At 48.2% G+C, this 18,537-nt stretch overlaps 1 protein-coding gene across 2 annotated transcripts in view; it reads left to right on the forward strand.

Moving 5' to 3' along the window:
* Positions 1–465: 465 nt before the first annotated feature.
* Positions 466–18,537, forward strand: part of ZYX (zyxin) — a 30,217-nt gene continuing 12,145 nt past the window's right edge. Inside the window, exons 1-2 of one of the 2 annotated variants that reach the window (XM_081845189.1) lie at positions 466–701; positions 8,788–9,069. In XM_081845189.1, the coding sequence (XP_081701315.1) occupies positions 8,811–9,069 (259 nt within the window). In that variant the 5' untranslated portion in view covers positions 466–701; positions 8,788–8,810. The remainder of the gene's footprint in view (positions 702–8,787; positions 9,070–18,537) is intronic. The other variant, XM_081845190.1, reaches the window with a different exon arrangement.

An 18,537-nucleotide genomic window follows, 5' to 3' on the forward strand; every position in this document is an offset into this window, starting at 1 on the left:
TGGGGGATCGAGCAGAACACCAAGCCTATGGCCACTTTACCGGGGGCTAGTGAACTCGGGGAGGCGGGCGCCGCTTACTTCCGAGGAAGCCCAAGGGAGACGGCGTTGCGCACGCGGTTAGCCTTAGGAGGCGGCCCCCACACCGCATCGGGCCGCCGGGCCCCACAGAGCAAAAACATGCCCAGGCTCGGATTCATCGAGGGGCTGCAGCCTTTTGGGAGGGGAGGAAGCCCCCTCCTCCTTTTCTGCGTGGTCGCCGGCAGCCTCCCCTCCTTGCCACATTCCCCGAGGAGTGAGCTCAGCTGTTCGCTCCGAGCAGCCTCTTTCCTTTTATGGTCAAACAACTTGGGCAGAGCGAGGCTCCCTTAAAAAAAAAAAGAAAAGAAAAAGTTGCGATCAGCTCGGAAGTGTCGGGGCTACAGCAGCTCCTTTTTCCTCCGCCCCCTCCGAGCTTCTTCAACACCCCTTCTTGGCCAAGGCAGCTTCAGAAAGTTGCGCGCGGGCCAGGCGAGCACAACCCTCCTGGCCGCGGGGAGGAGTCGCGAGGAGAGGCTGCGATCCTCAGCAGCAGCAGCAGCAGCGCGCACAGTCCTCGTTCAGGTCCCCCGGGGATCCGAGGGCAGCTCTCTTTCTCTGCGCCCTAAAGCTGCGCCACCCGCCGCCGCCGCCGCTCCTGCTGGGACCAGACCATTGCCCTCTAGGTAAGGCTGCCTTCTCCTTGGAGAAACCTTCCGGGCTTATCTCCACCTCCTCACCCCCCGGAAACTCTACTGTGGTTTTAAGAGCTTTTAAAACGTGTGCCTCGTGCTCGAAGGGAGGGCTAGGTGCCCCTACCTCCTCGGAGGCGCAGGCGGGCCGGGTGGATTCTCGAGCGGGCCACTTTTGCGCACATCCCCGTTGCAACGCGGGGCTTGGCTGAGTGCGCGTAAAAGTTTACGCGCGCGTAAAGTTGCAGCGCCGGAGGCATTTGGGAAAAGAGCGAGAAACTAGGGGCGCGTTTCCTCGAAAGTGCCCTGGATCGCGGGGCCGGGGGGGGGTTTACTCTCGAGGAAGTCTAGGATCGCGATAGGGTGGTAACGCTCCCGTGGGCGAGAGATTTGCAGGATTGCCGAGCGCCCCCCCTCCTCCTCCTCCTCGGGGGAAACCGTGACGAGGCGCGCCGCGCCGTTGCCGTCCGGTCTCTCTGGCGAGCCCCCCTCCCCTCCTGAAGGGAAATACCTCCGGCAGTCTCCTCCTTTCTCTTGTTAAAGGGTTGGCAGCGGCTGAAAGCGGAGAAGCGGCCTGGGAGTTGCTCCCTGCCTGCTTTGGAGCTGCAGGAAGGGGTGTGCGCCCGCCGCGGCCCGGAGCATTTTTCCAGATGTTTGAGGCGAAGTAGCGGCAAGAATCCGCCAGGTTCGGCAGCGGGGAGGGGGCGACGCAACTGGTGCGATGTGTCCGCGCCCTTTACAGGGAGGCTGGCTTGCTGGCTGGCTGGATCAAGACTTCCAGTCCACTTCTTTTCGGCCAGACTTTTCCCCTACTTTTAGCAAAGAAAAGGGGTGTGGACGTGTCAGCCGCTTGCATTAGACTGAGCATAGGCCGCACTGTTACTTCTATACACGCGCGTTCGCCAGCTTATTACGGTCTACACAAGAAAGTACTTTTTACTGCTTTTTGATCACATAGCAGAAAAGAAGCGCTGAGATCCCTAGAAACAGTGGATCCCTGCAGGCGCGGGGTGGGGGGTGGGGAGAGGGAAGGAATGGTATAGCAGGAATCTTGCATCCTGTTCGTGAGCTGGTTGGGTGTTTGCCAAGCTAGCACTGGAGAACCTCTCTGTTCAGAAGCAGTCTACCTTTAAATGCCAAATGCTGTGCACAGCCCACAGGAGAAGGCTGGTGCATTTATTCCCGCCCTAAAGAACTTAATTCAGCGGCCCCTGCTTCAGAGAGGAGCTGGAGGAAACTTGGTTTGATCCAGCAAAAGGGACTCTTGCCTTGGGGTGATCCTGGACAACCTTAAAAGCTCAACCAGTGAGTTTGCACATTATGGGAGAAGGAGGGAACTGGAGTTATTTCGAGCAGCCATCACAGCCTTTGGAAAACAGAACGGAGAGTTTGCTGCGTTAATTTCTCAAAGTTCTGGTATGACTCTCCATATATATGTGTGAGAGATGGTTGGACAGTGTTCTCGAAGCTACGAACATGAGTTTGACCAAACTGCGGGAGGCAGTGGAAGACAGGAGTGCCTGGCGTGCTCTGGTCCATGGGGTCGCGAAGAGTCGGACACGACTAAACAACAAATATTTTCTACATCAGTGGAAGATCATGTCAACCTTTTACAGAAAGGGGTGTGGTCTAGGGTTGGGAGAGATGTTGCTGGCTGACTTTTAACAGTGCTACAACTAGCTAGTTTCACTTCCCTACTGGCCATAGTTCATGAGCTGCCTTTATGCCTCAAATGCTAAAATGTTGGGCTGTGTTAAACAGACCTGCTAAATTTAGGACATGTGTGTGGGCTGCATCTCTTTAGGGTTAGATGAATGCACAAATCTGCCCAGTTCAACATCTGATTCTAGGGTAGACCTGCTATTATTTAAGACACATTAGCCAAGCTGCTAGACCACAACGTTTACTACAGTATGTCTTAAAATAAGAGCCAAACAGGAAACTCCTGACTCCACCCCGATGCTTTAATTAAGCCCAGTGCCACCTAGTGACTAAACTATATGATGGCACATACACACATATACCTGCCTAACCTGTGACCCACCAATCGTAGCATAACACACCAGCCATTATTTGTGGCTTGTGGGCTTATAGAAATTAGAAGGGAACTTGGTGGTCATCTAGTCCAACCGTGCTCAAAGCAGGATCTGAGATCTTATGATGAAGGGCAAGGCAGACATTTCTCGTGCATTTCCAGAGCCTGATTGGGAATGGCAGAAGCCAAAAGATTTATATGGCCATTATATACAGTCTGCAAAACCAAGCGATAAAGCTTTTTGCAGGACTGTGAAACTTAATGCACTGCAGGTAGTATGATGGCGTTTTTGATTTCCTCCCGAGAAAACCCTCCTGCACTTAGACAGCTAGCACAGAAGGGAAGGCTAGGCTGAACACAGCTTTTTTTCTAGGCTTAGAGCGCTGCCATCAAAGAGCATTCATTCTTCACCCACTGCCTGAAATGGTGCAGCCCATTAAAGCTTCACCATTTGTTTCTGCTCAGTGTATAAACTGGCTCCCGGTCAACGTTCCTCCCCTCTGTCAGAATTCACTCTGCACCAGCTCACACGAGCCTGGTGTTAATCCCTTTATTGAGAGGCCTACAATAGCCAGATTATATCATAATTTGTATTTAACAGGGCTTGTCCATCATGCCACTGATTGCATAGTCCCGAAAAAGTTTCTGCAGGAGATCTCGCACTTAATAGGCCTCTCAATAAATAGGCTTATTTGCTAAAATTGTTCCTTCTCCTACAGGGATGCAGCCCTACAGTTCCTAACTGTTGTTTTCCCGTTGGCTATTTAATTGCAGAAGGTTCAGTGGGTGGGTGCCAGTTGATTTGACTGCGTGCCTAAATCGTCATGAGATGGACTGTGATAACTGCGTGCAACATTAATGTCTCGCAACCAATGAAACTGATCTGTAGAAAACACAACTTGAAAAAAGAGTGTACATATTTTTGTAAACCAAGAAATATTTAATATTAATTAAAAAAGAAATGCACAATGAGATTATAGTTAACTGGCAGAAACTGTGGTGGGCAATATTATTGGACTTCTTGCCCTGCAACACCCCAGGCAGAAATACTTGGATTGTAAACATATCATGAGTGTTTTATTTAAAATGTGTTTTAACATTTCCAGCAGCTCCTAGTGACCACCACCGACAATAAACAACATACAGTGGTACCTCAGGTTACATACGCTTCAGATTACAGACTGACTCCGCTAACCCAGAAATAGTGCTTCAGGTTAAGAACTTTGCTTCAGGATGAGAACAGAAATCGTGCTCCAGCGGTGCGGCGGCAGCAGGAGGCCCCTTTAGCTAAAGTGGTGCTTCAGGTTAAGAACAGTTTCAGGTTAAGAACAGACCTCCGGAAGAAATTAAGTACTTAACCCGAGGTATCGCTATATATGCTTTCCTTTCAGAGGCTCTCAGGGTGACTTACACATAAGAGCTATAAAAGCAATCTGACATTTCACGTTAAATACTACACGTACACCTACAAACAGGTATTCCCTTTACAATGGGCCAAGGAACACCTGTTTTAACTGGTCTTCAAATTCTCACAATGGTGTGGTTCCCTGCGAATAGAATTCTCTAAGGAAGGTGCCACCACTAAGAAAGCTCTGCTCTTTGCAGCTGCCATCGGCCTCTAATGCAGAAATCTAGAGGGTTTCACTTGCATCTTTGGGAAGCGGGAGAACATGGCCATAGGAAGAAATGTTTCCTGAGCATAGGCTGCTTAAAAATTTTTCTCTCCCTAAAGCAGCCTTCCCCTACCTGGTGCCCTCCAGATCCTGTTAGACTACAGTTCCCATCCTCCCTGATCACTGGCCATGCCTACTGGGGCTGATGGGAGTTGGAGTCCAACCAGCATCTGGAAGTCACTAGGCTGTCGTCCCAAGAACATTGTCAGGGCCATCTCTGCTTATTGGCAACAGCTTGGCTGCTTTACAGCCCAATCCCTCTCAAATAACTGCAAGATGAGGTAGTGCTGGAGCTGTCCTGGAGTCCAGGAACGTATTTTCCCCTCTGGGCAAACCTGAAAACTCGTTGGGGCATGCCCCAGTCTTTCCTGTCCATGTGAACAGTGGGTGTGTTGCCTGCATCTCATAGCTCTCCCTTTTGGTTTCTGATATGCGATACACATGTCTTGAGTTGTGTCCAAGTGTTTCTCAATGGCTCCCATATCTGGATTCCTTGAAACCCTGTTCGGCTCCCTTTTCATCTGCGGACACTTCATTTTAAGTGTCACTTAAGGAACTGGCTGCAAATCATAAGAAGGAGTGTTGACTTCTCTAGGGTTGGAGCTGGGGATGAGGTCACTAGCAAGGGAGAGAAAGAGTAAGATGAGCAGGACAGCTGCTTGAGAGCAAGTGGGGAAACTGTGTTGTCCTGAGGTTGAGGAGATGGGAACAGCTGCCCGGTCTATGCAATTCAGTGTCTCCATGGGGCAGCTGACTCTTGCCTTTGAAACTATGTTGTGCTCTCCCATTTTTTCCTCCTTTTGGTTAATGCACCAAATACAAGCTGCAAATTTAAGATTACCAAAACCTTTTGCCTTGATTTATTTTTTTATAAAGATATTTATTAAAGTTTTATATAATCACAATCCAACAAAACAATAGAAAAAAACAATGTAAAACAGCACACTCCAACAAAACAAAAAGGTACACTAAAAGACATAGGAAAAAGTAAGAAAAGACAAAGAACAAAAAGAAAAAATCTAATTTTTTGCTTATTATCTTTATATCCCTCTTTCCTGACTTCCTCACGTCTCCCTTTTCTGTCTTCCCCTTTACACAATCAAATTCAGCAATTCCTTACCCTCTTTCAGCTCTTATTAAATATTATACATTTCAACCTATTATGTCTCCGATTTTCCCTTTCCTTTTAGATCCATTTTTACATTTTCAATTTTCCCTTTCCTTTTAGATCCATTTTTACATACTTTTTATAACTGAGTCCCTTGTATCATTTTATTTAATTTCGACATAGTTTTTGCTCTGGTCTTTTCACCCTTTTCTTTTAAAACATTTTTGCATATTCCTTTTAACTATGTCACTGATGCCGTATTGACTTTATATCCAACATCATTTTAACATTCAAACGTTTTACAATGTTTCTGAAGATATTCTTTGAACTTCTTCCAGTCCTCTTCCACCGACTCTTCTCCCAGGTCTCGGATTCTGCCAGTCATTTCTGCCAATTCCATATAGTCTATCACTTGCATCTGCCATTCTTCCAGAGTGGGCAAATCTTGTGTCTTCCAATACTTTGCCTTTAAACCAGCAAAGGGATTTTTAAAAAATCACTTGAGATTGAGGTGAACTGGCCTTAACTCTCGCCAAGGGCAGAATGTAGCAGGAAGCTGCCGAATCCTGGGAAAGTCAGAAGGCCTAATGGGAAAGTCCTGTGTGGGAAACAAGGTATCCTGGTGCATTTCTTTGTGATGGGATTTTATGCTGGAGAGATTTGGCAGGCTCCAGAGTAGGCTGGTTCCAGTCTTTCCACATGTAGAAGATGCCCATGGACTCATCAGTAAATTCTGCCTTCTGTCCAAGCGGAAGCTTTCAGTGATGTCGTTCGAGGCCTTGGCTCTGTCTTCCCACAACTTGGTGCCCTGCAGATGTCATCGGACTACAAATCCCATCATTCCTGAGCATTGGCCATCCTGACTGGGGATGATGGGAGTTTGGCACCAAGTGTGTTTGCTTATTTATAAAATTATTGACACACCCATATCATAAAATATTTTTTGGGAGGGTATTAAAAGGGTGGGTGGGTAAAACACAATTAGAAGCAATAGAGACAGTCATTAAAGTGACCAGCAAATTAAACAGCTGCAAAGGGACTCCTGAAAATCTGAAAGGAGGGTGCCCGCTGTTTGCTGGAAGTGTGTTCCACAGCTTGGGCCTGGCGACACGAAATACTTATAGAACTCACTCTCATAGAATCATAGAGTTGGAAGGAATTCCAAGGATCATCTAGTCCAACCCCCTGCAATGTAGGAATATGCAGCTGTCCCATATAGGGATTGGACCTTGGTATTATCAGCACCGTGCCCTAACCAACTGAGCTATGTCTTGTAGTGGTGGCCAGTTGGGCCTTGGGACAGCTCAGTCGGTAGAGCACGAGACTCTTAATTTCAGGGTTGTGGGTTTGAGCCCCACATCGGGCAAAAGATTTCTGCATTGCAGGGGATTGGACCACTAGACGAAGCTTGTGTCCCCTTCCAACTTTGCGATTCTGTGAATCTCAGCGATTCAACTGGGAGGTTATAGGGAAGGACTGCACTGGAGGAGGTCAGGAAGGGTCTTGTATGATGTTGGGACACCCCCCCCCCACCAGGCGGCGATAGGCTTCCTGTTGCGTTTTGTTTGGGGGTCAGCTGTGAAGCCCATTGGAAGTTGATGGGTGTCATTGGCAAACTTGAATTGCTCAGTCAGCAAGAACCTTGGAAATGGGCCCCAAGGTTGGGGTGGGCTGTGCTGACCCTCCCAATACCTTTGTTTACTTTGAGGGGAATGTCGGTGGCAGACTCATTTTGCTGGACTGCTCTCTCAACCTTCGTAGAGCCCAGCATGTTGTGGAAGTACCAGTAGAACAAGATATTTGCAATCCTTGGTGGGTAAAATTCTCTCTCTCTCTCTGTGGGTGGTTGGTGGCAAGGTGGGAATGGAGACCATGCCGAGGCCTCTTGAAATATGCTAACGAAAGTAAAATCATAACATGCAACGGAAAAAACGCATACCATTTATTGTTGACCGTCCGCATGTGCTGAAGTTCAAAAGAAACATATATATGGCACATGCCTCCAGTGTTGGAGATACTGGGGCAAAATGTCCTATCTAGGATTCTGCATTTTGTCTTTATATTCTTGTATTGCTAGGACTCTCTCTCTTTTTGCCTGTTTGTACAATTCCGGGGATTCTGGGCTGCCCTTTCCCAAGTCAGCTTCTCCTTTAATAAAGCGCCACTTTATTAGGTGGCTAGAAGGGGTCTTTCTTTTTTTTGCTCCCCCCTCCTGTGCTGTGCCTCTGGTTGCCCCTGCGAAAAATGGGCGGTCTCTCTCGCCTGTGTGTGTGTGTAGCTGGAGCTGGGAAAGGAGGCGGGGGACTCCAGGAACGTGTCAGCGAGCCTGGCTGAATCCTGGAGTTGCTTCCTGTGCATGCGGGAGGGAGGGAGGCATGGAGGCGGCACAGCAGAGCAGGCAGAGATGCTGAACGGGGATGCTTGTCTCTGGCCACAGTGACAGAAGAAAAGAGGACAAACCTCTGGCAGGAGGAGTGTGTGTGTGTTTGTGTGTGTTCATGCATGCGTGTGCGCGCACCAAGGGGCTCCCTCGCTGAAGACACCGCCATGGCATGGGTTCCATCGCCAGGTTTCCTTTTGTTCTGTTCCAGCTGCAAACGGTCCACGTTGACCAGCCGGGGCCAGGGGCCTTGAGGTAACACAAAAGCAGAGGTGGGGGGGGGGTTAGACGGAGATGTTTTAAGGGGCGGGGTATGCGTGTGTGTGTATGATAGCCTGTGAGCGAACCGTAGCCATGCTGAAAGCTCTGTGTAGCAGACCACCCCCTCCCCAGTTGCTTTGCAAAGTCAAAAAGGAATGCTCCGGAGTCGCTCTTATTTTTATTTTTGAAACGCAGCCTTGGAACGGCTGTTTTGGCTACTGAGAATTCTGTCCCCTTTCCATCTCCTGCGCTGTGGGTTTCTTTTCTCCTGTAATGTGTGTCTCTCCCCCCCCCCCCTTAGATCCTCTTCTCTCTTTCTCCTCCGCCTTTCTCAAAATAGAGCTTGCATTGCTCCAAAGTGTACACAGGGAAGAAGTTGGGGCCTGGCCCCTATTTTGCCATTTATTGCCCCAGAGGGAGGAGTAGATTTTCCAGGTCTTTGGATCCACGTTTTTAATATATGCTCTGTGCTTGCTTGCAAGAATGCATGCATGCACAACCCCCCTACACACACAAAACACCCCTTTGCCACCACCTTTACATGCTCTCCGCAAAAGATCCTGCCCTGTTTCCACCTCTCCCACTTGCCTGCTCTTCTCTGACGGCACTCTTCCTTTCCATAGGTCCTGATCCACTCCGCGGCAGGATGGCCTCGTCGGGGGCCCCGGGGACTCGCATGACATCCACAGTCAGCATAAACATCTCCACCCCGAGCTTCTACAGCCCTCAGAAGAAATTTGCACCCGTTGTTGCCCCTAAGCCCAAAGTGAACCCCTTCAAGGCTGGCGGATCGGCTCCGGAAAATGCTTCTGAGCAGACGTTTCCGCCCCCTCCGTCGGGGGCTTGTGCCCAGATAGGGAAAGTGGGGGAGATCCCGGCAGCTGTGACTCTTTCCCTCTGTGAAGGTAAGTGCTCCTTCAGTTCCACTTGGGACTGGGAAAAAGACAAAGCTGTGCCCGAGACCAGCGTCGGAAAGACAGAGGTTCTCCTCGGGATTCTAGTTAGTTTGTGCCTGCTGGACCAGCTCAGTCCTGCACGAAGCCCTTAATCTTAGGGTTGTGGGTTCGAGCCCCATATTGGGCAAAATATTCCTGCATTGCAGGGGGTTGGACTTGATGACCCTCAAGGTCTCTTCCAACTCTTACGATTCTGTGAAATGGGCGTTTGCGTAGAATTCTGGTCCTGCTCAGTATAAATGAATGCAATGATCTCTGTGTTATGTGGGGCTGTCAGAATGCTTTCGCCCCGGGAGGGATTAAAAAGCACTTCCAGTGAAGGGGTTCATCTTCTTGTGTCCTGGTAATTGACTTGAATTCAATTGTAATTGGCCCTTCTAGAATGCCACACGGCTCAGTGGAGCCGCTCGCGATTTGTGTGAGGAGTTCTTTGGCTGCATAAAAGTTCCTTGTTAGCAATAAGGACTAGCTTTTTGGCCTGGAACTCAAATAAGTACCCTTAAGCAAGCAAGCCAAACTGTTTTTAGCCTGGGTGTGGCCTCCTCTTGCAGCAATGGAAGTGTGCAGGTACAGGCAGGAACTGGGCAATGATGTAAATTTAGTGGTGGCTTGGAGTTCCAGCATAAATTAGCTTTACCAAGCTTCATATGTATTTATTTTTGGCACTCTGTGTTAGATTGCTATCAAGGGACATAGAGACAAGGCTTAATTTTTAACGTGGGAGGTGTCGGGGCAGAGGCCTGTATGTAGGATCCCTGAAGGAAGCCTTGTTACTTAATTTTAAATGTGAGGCTGGATTGCAGTGGCTCACCATGAGGTGGAAGGCTCTCTGTACATGTTCAGAGGTACTACTTGTGTTAGAATTTATATTTGAAAACGGTGGAGGGACTTAAGTCCTGTGGGATATTTTCCCACTTATGTTCGATCCTTCTTTAACACCTTCTGGCCGACAATGCCCAGAAGAAAGGCCTCTGGTTTCTTTGTGAAGGTATACTTAAATACCTTTTTCAGCTCATTATATATCATTTCCCAGAAGACCTTCACCTTAGGGCATGTCCACCAGAGGTGAAAGAAGATATTTTCCCACTTAACTTCTCCCTTTAAATGTGTAATTCCACATCTGCATTGCACATTTAAAGCAAACTGTTTTATCCCTTTAAGCAGCTGTGGTTTCTCCCAAAGAATCCTGGGAAGTAGTTAACTGTTAAGGGTGCTGAGAGTTTTCAGGAGACTCCATATTCCCCTCACAATTCCAGAGTGGTTTAAAAATGGATTCCTCCTCCCAGGGAACTCTGGGAATTGTAGCTCTGTGGTAGTTATCAAATGACAGTTCCCAGGATCCTTTGGGAGGAAGCCATGATTGTTTAAAGTAGCAGGATACTGCTTTATATGTATGGTGCAGATGTGACCTTAGTTTTGGACAAAGTGCTTAGCTGGTCTGTCTTTTTGTCTGTGTGTTTTTAAAAATTGCATTTAACCAGAGAGAGAGAGAAAGAGGGAGTCTTCTTTGTTCTTTCGCTCCCAGAGTTCCCAAAGACATAGCTTTAATATTTTCACCCTGTTACAGCTGGCCGCTATTCAAGGACTCCATGGTGTCCTTGACTTCACAGCAGAGCTGTCAGAATGTTACAGCACTTCCCTCTCAAGATATAAAGAGGAAGCGTGCATACATTTTTAAAAAAATCTCCTTTGAGGTAAACCCAAGAAAATGTGTCTCAGATAAAAGCCCTGTGTCTCCGTCTGCCCAGCTATGAGGAAATTATTTTGAGGTCCTGGAGCCATTTTCAAGGCCGGATCCCAACTTTGCATTACACTGACATCACACTGGAGCCAATTTTATTGGGGATGGGTCAGTTAGAGAAGCATTCTCCAACCTGATTGTTCTTGCGATGTTGTGGTCCATTTGGAACTATAATCCAAAACATCTCAAGGGCACCAGGTTGTGGAAGACTGATATCAGAGAATAATCGTGTTGCTTGTGGCTTCATAAGTTTATCTAGTCCCTTAACTGAATTTTAGCAGCCTGATCATTGAACTTCAGCTAGCATTGAGACTGACTTCTCCATGATAGAAAGTGAACTTCCTTCTTTCTAGCCCAGTTGTTTTGCAATTTTCCCCACCCCAGGGCAGTTTTTCTGCCTGCTGTAATTGTAACGCGCTGTGCTAGATGCTGTGTGGTTTTAAAATGGTATTTTGTAATCACTTCTTTCATTTCATATTTATCTATTGCGTTACAACTTGCATTCCGTGGAATTCAGATCATAATGCAATACAGTGGTACCTCAGGTTACATATGCTTCAGGTTACAGACTCCGCTAACCCAGAAATAGTGCTTCAGGTTAAGAACTTTGCTTCAGGATGAGAACAGAAATCGTGCTCTGGCGGCAGCAGCAGGAGGCCCCATTAGCTAAAGTGGTGCTTCAGGTTAAGAACAGGTTCAGGTTAAGAATGGACCTCGGGAACGGATTAAGTACTTAACCCGAAGTACCACTGTAATAAAATACAGTGCAAGTAATAAAAGAAGCGAAAACAATACAGTCAAAATCGTTAAGAAGGTTTAATGCAAGGGAGCCTCATTTGCAGCTATCCCGTCCACAGACATTCAGGCAGCACCTGAATGAAGCTTGCGAATCGCTGGTGGCTTGCAGACCACAGTTAGGGAAGCCCTCCTCTTTCTTGCTGTGCCAATTTTCCAGCAATGGCTGTTACTTCAGAGGAGGTTGCTCCTGGCTTTTTTTTTTTTATCCATCCAGATACTTCTTCGAGTGCCGTTCTGCAGGGCTCACGTACGCAGAGTAGCTCTGAGCTTTCCAGCTTTGGGGACCCCAGATGTTCTTGAACGCCCATCATCCCTGACCATTGGCTAAGCAGGCTGGGGATTATGGGAGTTTTACTCCCAACAGAGAGAGTAACAGAGAGAGCCAGTGTGGTGTAGTGGTTAAGAACGGTAGTCTCGTAATCTGGGGAACCGGGTTCGCTTCCCCGCTCCTCCACATGCAGCTGCTGGGTGACCTTGAGCCAGTCACACTTCTCTGAAGTCTTTCAGCCCCACTCACCTCACAGAGTGTTTGTTGTGGGGGAGGAAGGGAAAGGAGATTGTTAGCTGCTTTGAGACTCCTGAAGGGGAGTGAAAGGCGGGATATCAAATCCAAACTCTTCTTCTTCCCTGGGGAGCCAGGGTTCACATAAGTCCTCTCCCTGCCCTTGCCAGCTTGCTGCCATCCTCACGGGTGCAAAGTCTCCCAGCCAAGCTGCTCAGGCTTGTTCTTCCCATAGGCTTGTTCTTCCGAGGCCTTTACGTGTCCTATTTCTTGCTCTCTCTTTTCTGGTAACCACCTAAATAAGAGGAGGAGGAGGGGAGTTTTTGGAAGGGAAGGCCTGGCTTGGAATGACTTGCCTGACCGCACTATCGCCCCACTGGGTCCCTGGGTTTTGCTGGATGCCCTGTTCTCTTTGGAAAACTGTGATGTACCTACAGTTTCCGCACTGCATGTTACTTTCTCTTGACACCACTGTTTATAATTCTTTCCCTCTGTGTGCATAATACCCAGTTGGTATCCTCCTCCTGCTGCTGCTGCTGCTGCGAAGGATTATTTTACATGCGTCTAAACTCTGATGTAATTGTTACAGGCCAGGCTTTTGCCAGGGATTATTTTACATACATTTAAGCTCTGATGTAATTGCTGCAGACTTGTGTGTTTGTTTGTTTTTGGATCCCATTGCCATCTAACTCCACATTATACATTCCCACCCGTCTCCTTTATACACGGGGGTGGGCTGGGCTTTTTCATCCTAAGGGCCGCATTCTATCCCATGCATTCTTCTGGGGGCCACTTGCCAGGGGTGCGGGGAGGTGGAGGCAAAAGTGAACAGGGCCATGGGTGGGACTCCTTTCTTTTGTAATCCAAGCCACTCCGAAGTCAGAGCTTTGTATGTACACCCTCAGTGTCGCCATCCTCCATCCAGGCAGTACCTTAAATGCACATGCTTGCTAGGCAAATGCGCCTGAGGCGGACATACAGCAGGGATGGAGAGAGAGGTGTGGGGCCTGTGGGGGCCCGGAGGGGCCAGGAGGGGCACATTAGCCCTTCCCCTGACCCCTGCTTTGTTCCCATGGGCAAATGGATATTTGGCAACTGTAGATCACACTCTGTGCATCTAATGCAGTGGGCTCTAAACCACGAGAACTTACGCCAACACCATAATATAATTTGTTGGTCTTTAAGGTGCTAGAGACAAGGGACGCGGGTGGCGCTGTGGGTTAAACCACAGAGCCTAGGGCTTGCCGATCAGAAGGTCGGCGGTTTGAATCCCCGCTACGGGGTGAGCTCCTGTTGCTCGGTCCCTGCTCCTGCCAACCTAGCAGTTCGAAAGCACAAAGTGCAAGTAGATAAATAGGTACTGCTCCAGTGGGAAGGTAAGCGGTGTTTCTGTGCACTGCTCTGGTTCGCCAGAAGTGGCTTAGTCATGCTGGCCACATGACCCGGAAGCTGTACGCCGGCTCCCTCGGCCAATAAAGCGAGATGAGCGCCGCAACCCCAGAGTCGGCCACAGCTGAACCTAATGGTCAGGGGTCCCTTTACTTTTACCTTTAAGGTGCTAGAGGACTCTTGGTTAGTTTTGGTGCAACAGCCTAGCACAACTTCTCTGAAAAATGGTATTTGGGGGGGTGTTCTCATCCTTGGACGCATTGTACTGCCTTAGAACTTTTTGGTCATTTAGGGATCACAGAATTTTGGTTTTGTTACAGCCACCCTTTTGGCGCTCTGTTCATTCTACCTCTACCTTTCCTATGAGTGGGAAGAGTTTTTAAAAGATGGAGAGGAGGGAAGCGTTCAAACATGATTTTACCCGCCTGCATTAAGTGGCGCAGTCCAGAAAGGCTGGGTCACATGGTACTTCTTAATGTGTAATTTTGCTCACGATGGAGGGACTTGGTAAGCCTTTTTTTGCATCGTTTTCTAATAAATCTTTTAAACGACCTGAAACGTTAAACTCCGAAGTATCAAAAGTCTTAATGTTGCTCGTTGAAACTGATGAATGGAGGAAGAAATAAAATGGTAGTATAATCCTATGAATGTCCTAAGATTAGTAATCAGGGAGGGAATGCCTCCTCCCCCTGTAATGAATACAGGACCTTTTTGATTCATATCTCAGGGCTAGGCTGCACACACGACAGATCATGTGAGGAAACTGTTCCTGGGCTGCATCAGTTGAGACGGCAAGGTGACTTCATGGCTGAATGCTCTTGGTGTTCTGATGACTACAGAAGGGTTTAGTCTAGCCTACTTCCTGACCTGCAAAGTTTCTAAGAGCAGATCCACCCCCCTGCCCTGTGTGGGAGCCATTCAGATTTCTGTCCCCTGTTCCAGAGACCAAGAACAGTTGTACCATGTGCCCTGTTCTCTACTTTGGCCATACAGGAGATTGAAAGGGTCCGACATCTCTTGTTCCATCAGGATGCATGAGTAAAATTGCAATGCACATAAATTGCTTTGCCTCCCGATGGGTAGGGCTGTAATCCTAAACTCCGTCTCAAGCAAGGCTCCTCTTGAGACATGGTTCCTGGTCAATAAATATAAAACTCTACTATTTAAATAATATTATTATTAGTTGTTGTTGTACTTGCATTGTGTTGGAACTTCTTAATTTTTTTAAAAAAACCTTTGCTTGGAACAGTTTTAGTGCCGCAACGTGCAAAGTATCTGCTTCAGTGTGTTGTTCTTCCATCACTCAGCACCCACGTTAGACAAAAAAATAGCTGTTCCTGTTCCTCTGTTCCTCCCCGCCACCTGCCATCCCCGAGGGAGAAACATTGGTATAAAATCCAACTAATTCAGCAACATGCTTCCAGCACCTTCACTGCTTCCTGTATCGATGCGCGTGGCTTGTACATTCAAGGACTTTCTTGGACGCAGAATATAACTTGATTCTTCACCAGCCGTTCACTTGGACAGTGGTGTTGGTGTCCTCAGGAGAAGCAAGCATTTTTGTGTTTTGTGAGAATTTGTAGGGTTAGCTGGGAACTGCTAGACAGTAAATGGGAAGCATCACTTAACTCTTGGATTTCCTGTTGGTCCTGCAAAACATTGCAGTGGATTCCCCAGTGTGTTCTCCAGTCCATCCCATGTTGCAGTGCTCTCTCTGTGTCTCCTTGTTTATGCTTCTCTCCCTCTTCCCCTTTGTATGTACCTGTGGATTCTGCAACTGCCTGTTTCCTCTGCCATGCATCCCAGTTCTGTTGGTGTGCATGTGTTCCTTGGTTGTTGTTGTTCAGAATTCATGTATATTCCAGCTGCCCCTTTTTCCTCTTCTCATTTCCCCCCATCACCCACTCTCAAGGCTGTGGCTTGGCTGAGACAGAGCCTTGCTGGGCTGCATGCATGTTTACACTCTCTCCCTTCTCTCAGTCTGTGTTTTATGCCTGTGAAGTCTTCACAATTATGTGTGCCTGGTAACTTTATTTTTAAAAATTGCATACTTTTATGTTCCTCAGAGGGATGCGGGTGGCGCTGTGGGTTAAACCACAGAGCCTAGGACTTGGCGATCAGAAGATCGGTGGTTCGAATCCCCGCGCTGGGGTGAGCTCCCATTGCTCGGTCCCTGCTCCTGCCAACCTAGCAGTTCAAAAGCACATCAAAGTGCAAGTAGATAAATAGGTACTGCTCCGGCGGGAAGGTAAACGGCGTTTCCATGCGCTGGTCTGGTTCTCCAGAAGCGGCTTAGTCATGCTGGCCACATGACATGGAAGCTGTACGCTGGCTCCCTCGACCAACAAAGCGAGATGAGCGCCGCAACCCCAGAGTTGGTCACAACTGGACCTAATGGTCAGGGGTCCCGTCACCTTTACCATGTTCCTCAGAGTGGCCTGGTTGGGCTCTGAATGGCCAAATGAACCTTGCCTCGCATCACTCGCCTGCAAGGTGAAAATTGTGTGACATCTGTGAAACCTAAAGCTTTGTGACTCATTCTGAGGACTTTGGAAGGCAGTTGGTGAAACATAAATCTCATTTTTCCCCCCAGAAAAGAAATGAGAAAAAGAGTGAGGACTGGTAAACCCAAGGATTGTTTTTTTTTGGGGGGGGGCATTTTTGGAACCTAGCCTTGTGTGTTTTGATCTTATCAGTTTGCAGGGATGATAAAAGCTGTCACTAGTATGGTTGCACCAACCACTCGCAAACATGTGTCCTTCACACCTTGGTCAAACAAAGCTGGGAAACTTCCATTTGTCTTGGTGTGTGAGCCGACGGAGCCCTCACATCTGAGCAGGACAGCAAGATCAAGAAGCATTGCATTAGTCCCTTCCCCCAAAAAAGAAGAGGGCTGCTGTCATTTCTGGCAGACATAGTCATCTGCCTGCTCACTTCCGCTGTCCTCATTCCCCGACTCTCAACTCCAACGGAGGGATATATAGCCTGAGGGTTGTGTTAGCAGCCATCGCAATCTCCAGTCCCATGGACTCCTCCTCCTGGCTCCGCTTTTTCTCCTGAGAGTTGATGCACGGACAAAGGCATTTTTAACACCCCACCCGCTTGTACCTTGTCTCATGCAAGTTTTAATGGCTGTATTGTTTAGTGAGGCTTTTCAGAGGGGAAAGGAGGGGTTTAAAAGAGCCCTCTCTGCTTGCCTGAGTGGATGTGAATGCATCAAGTTGATCTTGCTGGCTAACTGCTCCCCCGCCCCGTTCAAATAAGAATGCTTATTTTTAAGGAGACATGCAAAAATCTAGTCACCAGGGGCTTTAATGGTTCTTGTAGAAAATATTAGGGATGCCTTCATACCATACATTTAAAGCCATGGCTTTTCCCAAGGAATTACTGTATTTTTCACTCTATAGGACTCACCGGACCATAGGATGCACCGGACCATAGGAGGGGGAGAACAGGGAAAATTTTTCTCTCTTTTTCTCCCCCTCCAAAACAAGGTGCGTTCAAGGTGCATTCAAGAGCAGGTCAGGGAAGCAGCGCAAAGGCAGCGCTGCGCTCCCCGGGCTTTGGGCTGCAGACTGCTATCTGCAAGCCTTGAGAGCCCTTGCAGATAGCTTCCTGAAGCCTGGAGAGCGAAAGGGATCTCGCTCTCCAGGCTTCAGCGAAAGCCTGCATTTGCTCCATAGGATGCACACACATTTTCCCTTCATTTTTGGAGGGGAAAAAGTGCTTCCTATAGAGCGAAAAATACGGTATAGGTGCTGCGGTTTGCTAAGGGTTGTTGGGAAACTCCTTTTCCCCTCAGTGGAGCTACAATTCCCAGAGTGGGTTGACAGTCAACCCATCTGAATAGGAACTCTGGGAGGGACACCTAACAACACTCGACACTCACAACAAACCATGCTAGGTAGGATTGTGGTGGCAGGGAGGGAGAGAAAAGCCGATGGGAGCATATCTATGCTCACCCCCCCCCTCCCCTGGGTATGTGGAAACCTTTTATTTGTTTACTGATCAATCCTGCTGTCTTCCCACCTCTCCTACCCTAAAGGCTCTTCCTTAGATCTGGAGATAATGTTGAAGATTTGGTGGCTGGCAGTAGTGGGTATTTGTTGCTGGTGTCTGCTGAGGGCTTATCTGTACTCCCGGCTAGGGCTAGGCGATATATCAATATATCTTCCAAAACCAGTTTGAAGTTATTATAAGAATTTTAAGGTCTTAGATATGTAATAGGTAAAGGTAAATGGACCCCTGACCATTAGGTCCCGTTGTGGCCGACTCTGGGGTTGCGGCGCTCATCTTGCTTTACTGGCCGAGGGAGCCGGCGTACAGCTTCCAGGTCATGTGGCCAGCATGACTAAGCTGCTTCTGGCGAACCTGAGCAGCGCACGGAAACGCCGCTTACCTTCCCGCTGGAGTGGTACCTATTTATCTACTTGCACTTTGACGTGCTTTTGAACTGCTAGGTTGGCAGGAGCAGGGACCAAGCAACGGGAGCTCACCCCGTCGCGGGGATTCAAACCACCGACCTTCTGATCGGCAAGTCCTAGGCTCTGTGGTTTAACCCACAATGCCACCCGCGATATGTAATAAATGTTCATAAATGTTCAAAGCAAACACATACATAAATATATAAACCACATGTCTGGAGCAGAACAGGAAGACCATCCTGAAACCTCCCAAACTGACCAAATCTTTTCTCTGCAAGGAGAGAGGGGGGTGAGGGAACCTTCCCATTGTCTCAGGAATTGGGTAATCACCATTTCAAAGGAATGACCACACTACCAGGAAAGGCACTCAGATAAGCCATTATCAGATAACCTGGCAGACAGGAAAAACAACAACATTCAAATTTCTGTTGTAGACCACCTTTTCTGTGATGTAGGTTTGATGTTTGTGGGGGTGGTCTTGAGCTCCAGAGTAGGGAATTAAAAATGTCTATATAAGGGGAGGCACACCTTTGTTCTGGGTCCTCCTCCGTCCTCCTGCGTGT

Source organism: Podarcis erhardii (assembly GCF_964252035.2).
Source record: "Podarcis erhardii genome assembly, chromosome: 17".
Classification (NCBI taxonomy): domain Eukaryota; kingdom Metazoa; phylum Chordata; class Lepidosauria; order Squamata; family Lacertidae; genus Podarcis; species Podarcis erhardii.